Source organism: Physcomitrium patens, chromosome 24 (assembly GCF_059467195.1).
Source record: "Physcomitrium patens ecotype Gransden chromosome 24, ASM5946719v1, whole genome shotgun sequence".
Lineage (NCBI taxonomy): Eukaryota > Viridiplantae > Streptophyta > Bryopsida > Funariales > Funariaceae > Physcomitrium > Physcomitrium patens.
In genome coordinates this window covers 9,008,184-9,016,157 of record NC_143433.1, presented here as the reverse complement: position 1 = coordinate 9,016,157, position 7,974 = coordinate 9,008,184, and the positions used below count along the sequence as shown (strand labels likewise).

The window sequence follows — 7,974 nt, the reverse complement described above, 5'->3', positions numbered from 1 at the left end:
TTTTTTTGCTTTTATAATTTTTAAGCCAATTTTTTGGAGTATTTTTGCATTGCTACAATAGGGCTCCCTTGCAACATCCTTGGAAAAGCCCTTGAATCTTTCACGATGAAAAAAGATACACCACATAAATTACAACTCATTCTGTTACCAATTTCTAACAAAAAAAAATAAAAATAAAAATAAATAAAAAACTTTACAAATGATGTCTCAATTGCAAGTGCACCATTTATACATGGTTACTTGTTATAAAAATCTAGATAGCTTATGTAGATACAGTAAAGTGCCAATCTCTACATTAATAATAATATCATCTATTACAATACTTTATTTTCCATCAAATCAAAAAAAATACAAGTTATATTATTGTTAAAATTATATCTTTTGTAAATCATTGGATGATAAATCTTACTAATGTCTAATACTATAATATCAAAAATTTAATGCTATGCTAGAGATAAAGTATTGGTCCAATAATCCTCCATCTTTATTTATAAATGTAATTGGATTCTTTCACATTGGCCAAATCATTTGAAGGTAGGCCAATCTACCAACCATCTCCAAATTAAATTTTAATTAAAATTATTTTAAAGAAAATAGCTTAATAATGCATAAAAATTTGAATGGTATTTTTAAAGAAAAAAAATTAATATATTGAATTAATTGAATATAAATCCTTTATGATTAATATTATCTTTAATAGAATAAAATTTTCAACTACATATTCTTAAATATTTAATTTTTAAAAAATATTTTATTATATAATTTCTATACAATGTTAAGTAAATCTATTAGAAAATAAACGTTCTAATTAGTTCTATCAAAGAGCCCCATGGCATTAGGCTATCCTTCGGCTTAATGCGTCCGTGAAAAGGGGCGGCCATATGTGAGCGACGGTGATAGGTCAGGATAGGAACGCCGAAGATTCGGTAACATCCTCAGAAATCGGGGGCGCCGAGGTGTAGACTGTCGTTCCTCGCCGCCAGCCCTGGAGGGATCGTATCGCAAGGTTTTGTGTGAAATTTGGGGAGCGAATGCCGCGAATCTCCAAGGATTTTTAACGTTGTCGAGTCGCTACTTAGAAGATGGTGAAGCATAGTGCGTGTGGAAGCAGACGCGAATCGTGAGATATTCCAATGCCTCCCTCTTTCATTGCAGTTTCGAGCTCAGCGACAGGATTTGTTTTCTCAGTTTTTGGTTGGAATTTTCCAGTATTTGCAGAGAATTTCTCTATCATGTTTGTATGTGAGAAATTCTATTTAGCAACGAATGACGCGTGCATTTTTTTCAACTTGCGAGGAGAGCTTCCTTGCATTTTTTGATTTTCATTTTTTTTGAATTTGTAGATACTTCTGTTGGTTGCGTGATTTTGTTTTAATAGACGGAAAGTAACTTCTTCTTAAATTCTCTGACGACCAAAGAGTAACTAGCTCGCTGTTCCTGAGGTCATTCCTGGTCTAGGTGATCGCGATTTTGAGTATTTTGTGAATTACGAGTTTTGAGGTCGGAGGATTTTCGTTCTTCTGAATCTCTAGTGACTTGTGTTTTCAATGATTTCTAGTCCAGTATATTGCCGTTTCTTGCATTTTCATGTGAAATCTTCACCAATGCCCCGCTCAACCACAAGAAATGCAGAAATGTGAACATCCAGTTTGATTGTAAGGCGGAGCTTATTTTTGTGAATAGAACGACAAGTATTCTAGCTGATGGAAGTTCATGTTTTTGATAGGGCCTTGAAGATTCCCAAGCTCGATTTTCAATCTGGAGGGGGAACAAGTTGACAAATGGTTGACTGCAAACCCTAAATCTTGACCACATGCCAATTCTTTGGAAAGGCACCGTGGTCGAAGACGCTCGCCGTTGAGGTTTGGTGCTCCTTCTTGACTGTGCAATAGGCCTTGAAGGTGTATGATGATGGGACTGATTGATCAATTGAAGACCTTAAAATTCTGGTTTACGTGCGCTTGAATCATTCATAAGGTTTCCAATCAGCGCACAAGAACCTGAACTCTGAGAACACCGCAGCCATGGAGGTTATCAGAGAGAAGCAAGCAATGCGAGACTGGACTCGCGCTCAACGGAAGGCTGGAGAGCGCATCGCCTTCATACCAACGATGGGGTATCTTCACGAAGGTCATTTATCTCTAGTTCGGGAGGCCAAGCTGCATGCCACAAAGGTAGTAGTATCAGTGTACGTGAACCCCGCACAGTTTGCACCAGGTGAAGACCTGTCCACCTACCCTCGGGACTTTGAAGGCGACCTTAAGAGGCTTAAGGTACTACTATCTGCGAGTCTCTGCTCCTAATCTAATCTGTGTTTCGTTTTACAATTTAACTTCGCCTTCGTGGCTCGTAGTCTGCAGTTGCTCATTGCATAATTTGGAAGTCAGTGTTTAGTCGTTTAGTGAAAGACCTTGATGTATCGCAACTAATGGATCCTAAATTCATCTGCGGCTGGTGGAGAGCAGCCTCTTGACGTCAATGTCGTCTTCAACCCATTTGATCTCTACAATCGAGATTCTTCCACTGAAAACTTTTCTGGGCATGAGACGTGGATCCGTGTAGAGAGGCTGGAGAAGCCTCTCTGTGGGAACGACAGGCCTATATTTTTCAGGGGAGTTGCCACGATCGTTGCCAAGCTATTCAATATTATTGAACCTGACGTTGCAATTTTTGGGAAGAAAGACTACCAACAGTGGCGTGTCATCCGTCGGATGGTAAGCAGCAAGTAAGGATGTTAAGATTGTTCATGACAAATTATATATGATTAGACCTTCAAGCACTTCCAGCGTACCACCCTTCAAAGAACCTGCACGCCGCCGCTCTTAATCTCGTCGACGGAGTCAATGAGATTGAGAGTTGAGTCGTTTCCTGTGAAGTGCAGGTAAGGGACTTGGATTTCGCAGTCGAAATTATTGGATGCCCAATTTCGCGGGAGGAGGATGGGCTTGCAATGAGTTCTCGGAACGTCCGCCTGTCTGCAACTGACCGGCAAAATGTGAGTTCTCCTTGCAATCAAATGGTGAATTTTTGACCGAATGCGCTGTTCTCATAACTTGTTTCAAAAGAACCACTCACCCTCTTGTTGCTGCGTGATGGAATCATGGTTAGTCTCTTTCAATCAGCCGGTCGCTGCGAGAGGCAGAAGAAGCGGTGAAATCTGGCGAAACCGACGCGAGGGTCTTGGAAGAGCTAGTACTGAAGGCCATCACATCTGCAGGAGGGTCGGTAGACTATGCAAAGGTAGCAATTCAAATCCTAAACCCTCACACCTTGAACTCTTGCAGTAATAAGACTTCTTTGAACAGCTTTTAATCACATTTTCTGAACCTTTGAAGAATCTTCATTATTTCATAAGTTATTCATGAGACTGCCAACGTGAGGAGCTGTCCAGACATATTTGTCATCTGCAATGTGAATTCTTCCACGTCAAATCATTCAGTTGCCATGTCGTCCGAACTGGAAAAAAGGTGCTAATCCGCGGATTGGTTGCGTTGGCAATTCAATGAACAGATAGTCGACCAAGAAACGCTACAAGAGGTGAAGACTGTCGAGTTCCCAGTGGTGTTTGCTGTGGCCGCACGGTTTGGTTCGGTCCGCTTACTGGACAACATGGAACTTCAACCCCCATCTCTACCTCCGAGTAACCCAGTTTCTCCACAACCAACTCCAGGCCCTAAACTTGGGCATGAGATTGTCTTCTTTTGAGATAAATCCTGTGTATTGAACTTCCGCTCTATTGTCTACATGCCGCTGCGAACTTGAAAGAGCCCATGTCTGGGTGTTCAACAAGCAATCGTTGGCCAAACAATGGAGCTGTTGACCAGATTTCAGTTCCTTCCATTTGACAAACAAAAAATTGAATTTTCCTGTGGTTGTTTATTTAGAGAAATGTGGCACAGTAGAATTGAACGGTTCAGTTGCATACTGTTCAATTCGAGAATTGTATACAACAAATTGAAATAAAATTCCTTTTTCACAATTATTCCTGAAGCCAGCGTTTTGCATTCCCTATTTGGACCGTGAAGCTATTGTGTAGTATTCCTAAGGTTTGTCAATGGGAGAGATTCCTGTGATAATTGTGTCTGCTGTTTCGTTTTCCCCGTCACACTTACATTCTGAACTACGTAGCAACCTGGGGATCTGCATAGAATTTGCCAAATACTGAAGGTATGTATATCATAACCTCTCAGCACAAATTTAGATCGCATGATTGGGATTTGAAGGACATATTCTGAGCCAAAGCATGTGCCGCAAACTTAGACTAAAAGTCTGCAGAGGCGAACTCGATGAAGCGATAAGTAAGAAAAATTTATACCACAGGAGAGCCAGGCGGAAAAAGGAAAAACACCGAGACATACGATGCAAGTGAAAACACGTTTTTTTCAGCACATTAATTACAAAGAATAATGAATAATCTGTACAAAACGATCTTAACTGGAATTGCAGAGTTCATCCAGTTGATCTAGAGGAAGGTCTTGGAAGCCATGTCTACGAGATGGTGACAAAAATAGTAGCGAACGTCATTTCCTTAACTCTTGTAGCGAAGACCTCTCTCTAGAAAAAAAATTACTTCAGGATTGTTTAATGCTAGATGTCTGTCAGTAGAAATCCAATCACCATGCTTGCATTCAAAAGTGAATGAGTAAATAGGCGAAGCCATCTAAGCTAAGATGGAACTAGTCGCCTCTCCTCTTCTGTTTGTATTTTTCTGAAGTCACGGCCATTGCGCAGTTTGCAGCGGACGAGGTTACCGGGTTGGTGGCCATGACGGAGGCCAAGAAGGCCATGACGGAGGCGGTTCAGTTGGGGATGGATCTTCCATCCTTGCCCCGATTCCGAATTTTAAAGTGAAGGAATTGAATCTACACAACACAGCTCGGTGTCAAGACCTAGTAAATTGAATAGCAACGAATTCGACTTGCCTTGGAAGGCACTGCACTAAACATCACCACATCCAACCAAGCAACCAACAAAAGCCCCGAAACACAATCACACAACAACGATTAAGAGAAAAGTACAGAAGATGAGTGGAGAAAAAAATTCACAAGAAAGGTGGAGACAATATTATACAAGCACAATCGAGAGAAAACTATACAAGAAAGTTGAAGGAAATATTATGCAAGCACAGTTGAGAGAAAACTACATACTAAAGGTGGAGAGCAAACTACACAAGAACTTACTCGATGATCAGTAAGATCACAGACGCTGTTGCAAAGAAGAGCTTGAACACACACCAGTTGATGTGAAACTATCTGTATCTGCAAACCTTTATACACTATATGGAGTGTCTGCAGAGGTGAATGCAGACCGAGGACAGCTGGGCGATTACGAGAACAGCACACGCTAAAGATATTATCTTCCATGTCTGTTTCAATGCAGACATCGCCACAAAATCAGCATCATGTCTGCGCAGACAACCGCAGACGTGAGCTCGGAGGGGTGAAGGCGCTCTTGAAAGGCATGGCAGTCAGGATAAGAGGGGTCTTGGCGAAATGAAATGCCGGCTTCTAGGAAAGGCAAAGAGAGCTGTCTACTAGCCACGAAGTAAGTTTCACATGGAAGAATGCAAAATGCTTGCATACAAGCATGTGAATTCGTTGCCGTTGGAATGAAGCCCCCGCGGCGTCTTCTTCTTCACCAAGGCAGAGTCTTCACCGTGGCAGGAAGCCTCGCACCCGCTTCAACAGGAAGCTTCGACGATTGTTCGAATTAACTTCCCGGCTTACGTGGACGGGGCACCACATCCGTTCAGCCTACGTGGCAGACGTCACGCTGGAGTTCTCAGTAAGGGCTTGGGGGTCACGTTTACTTTTTCATTCATGTACTTCGTTGGTTTATGTGTATGCCTGTAATGAATGAAGCTGTTACAAAAATATTTAGGGGAATGTTAAATAAACCCAAGTTTTTACTAAATTGACCTACCCATGCTGAAGAATATAGTAATCATGATGAATGTGGGTGGTTTTCATTGGTTTTGGATTCAATAGTGGAAAAATGAATTTAGGAGTCTTTTTTTTTTTTTTTTTTTTTTTTCATGATGGATATGTCAATTTAGTAAAAGCTTGGGTCTATTTAACATCTTTCTATATATATATATATATATATACAATTAAGTTTATTGAATCTTTTGTTTTCCACCTCAACGTTGAGGTGTTCAGTTATAAGTGATTTAGAAGGCTTGGCCTAAGAGAACATAAGTATAAAATAACATTTGAAGAATATTTAGTTTAGAATGATTTAATCACTACAAGTCACTACACATCATTGGTTATGAATAGTTCTTCATCTGGTGGAGAACAAAGGTAAATTAGTAAATTTTTTTTGTATGCACATGTTTTGACGTCAAGTCAATTAAATTATTTGCAAGTTCATTGTATTAAGTTTGTTTGGAAATTTTTGGAAAGTGATAAATCTGTAGTATTCACAATGACTTTGTCATTGGAGAAGAATAATGAAGAAGAAAACAAGAATAAATGGATGGATAGAGAACTCTATATTACATTAAGTTTTTTTGTTTTTTTAATTAAAATAAAATATCACTACAAATTTTATATAAGACCTTTATGAAGTAGAACATATCCTCAAACTAAAAGATTTAGTAGAATTAAATTATTTTAATATTAGTTTTTTGTTGTGTATTACATGGCTTAAAATTGTTCAAATTTTTAAATTTAGATTGGAGATGTTTTATGTAAAAGAGAGAAAATAAAGAGGTAATTGAAGTCTTAAACTAAGCTTTTTATAATTCAAGATATTTTTATTGCTTTTCCAAATAAAGTATTAATTAATGTATATAGAATGTATTCAAAGTAATATTATAAATAGGATAATGCTAATGCCACAACAAATTTTGCTATTACAACCACAACCTGCCCCCTATCTGACATATTTCTTTAGATTTTTTTTACCAATATATATATATATATATATATATATATAAAATAAAAAATAAAAAATATTCAATTAAATAGTTTAATAAATATTAAAAAAATAAATTCGATTTATTTGAAAGGTATTGAAGAAAGGTGACATATGCTGGATAGAAGATTGAGGTGACAACAACAAAATTTGTGGTAGTATTAGCAATATTCTTTCAACCATATCTACACTAATTGTAAAGAAATAATCATAAGAAGTCTACATCATCTTAAGTTCAATTCAAAAATTAAAAATAAATGAATAACTCTTGCAAAACATAAAGCATAAATAAAAGAATTAAGTCAAATTCTTCAAAATTAATTGCTTTGAAACACCAAATCAAAGGAATGCACAACAATTCTTATACTTAATAAACAAATAAAAACAAATGAATTTGAAAAACAATTTCAAAGATGCAAAAACAATCCTAAATGCATTGGAAGAACTTTAAAAACACAACATCAACTTCACTATAGTTGGAACAAAAATAAACAATGTTAAAAGTTGCAAAACAAACTCAATCAACTCAAGAAGATGTTAAAAAAATTAATAAAAGTAATAACATATTTTATTCATGGTTACTTATCAATTAGTCATTTTGTTTAAATACTGTATTTACATATTTGTATATTTTCTCTTCTTCAGTAAATGCTTCAAGTCACAATTTTAAAAGCACATCCCAAAATTCAAAATGAACAATATTATCATTATGCAAAATATAATACCCATGACTCGCCTTTCGTGAAAATCCCAACAAAAGAATTCTCTTCGCAAATGTCTTAAAGAACTTAGTGTAATGCAACTCTGAAACTTGAGCTCAATCCCAGCTATCTAGAAATTCGCACATGCGACAAGTCCTGTGACTAAGCCGGAAGAAAATACTCCCTCGTCTGACCAGCAAGTCCATCTGATCAGAAAGTGTATTTTCTTCGCGACATGTAACTTTTGGAGGGACTCACTCCATTGGACAGTTTTTACAACTCTCCATTCGATTCTGAATTAGTTTTCGATATGTCGAAACATGAGCATAAACATTTCAACCATACGGATGCCATC

The 7,974-nt window shown here is 37.6% G+C and overlaps 1 protein-coding gene across 2 annotated transcripts; it reads left to right on the top strand.

The window, feature by feature from the left end:
- The first annotated feature begins 946 nt into the window (after positions 1–946).
- On the top strand, positions 947–3,982 carry LOC112276351 (pantoate--beta-alanine ligase). Of its 2 annotated transcripts, XM_024507592.3 has the most exons (7): positions 975–1,120; positions 1,727–1,862; positions 2,023–2,273; positions 2,466–2,714; positions 2,882–2,995; positions 3,109–3,240; positions 3,511–3,982. In XM_024507592.3, the coding sequence occupies exons 3-7, from the start codon at positions 2,025–2,027 to the stop codon at positions 3,703–3,705; spliced, it is 939 nt and encodes a 312-aa protein (XP_024363360.1). In that variant the 5' UTR covers positions 975–1,120; positions 1,727–1,862; positions 2,023–2,024; the 3' UTR covers positions 3,706–3,982. The 2 variants fall into 2 exon arrangements, with proteins under 2 accessions (XP_024363359.1, XP_024363360.1); XM_024507591.3 differs by having other exon boundaries at positions 947–1,120; positions 1,727–2,273.
- Positions 3,983–7,974: the final 3,992 nt, after the last annotated feature.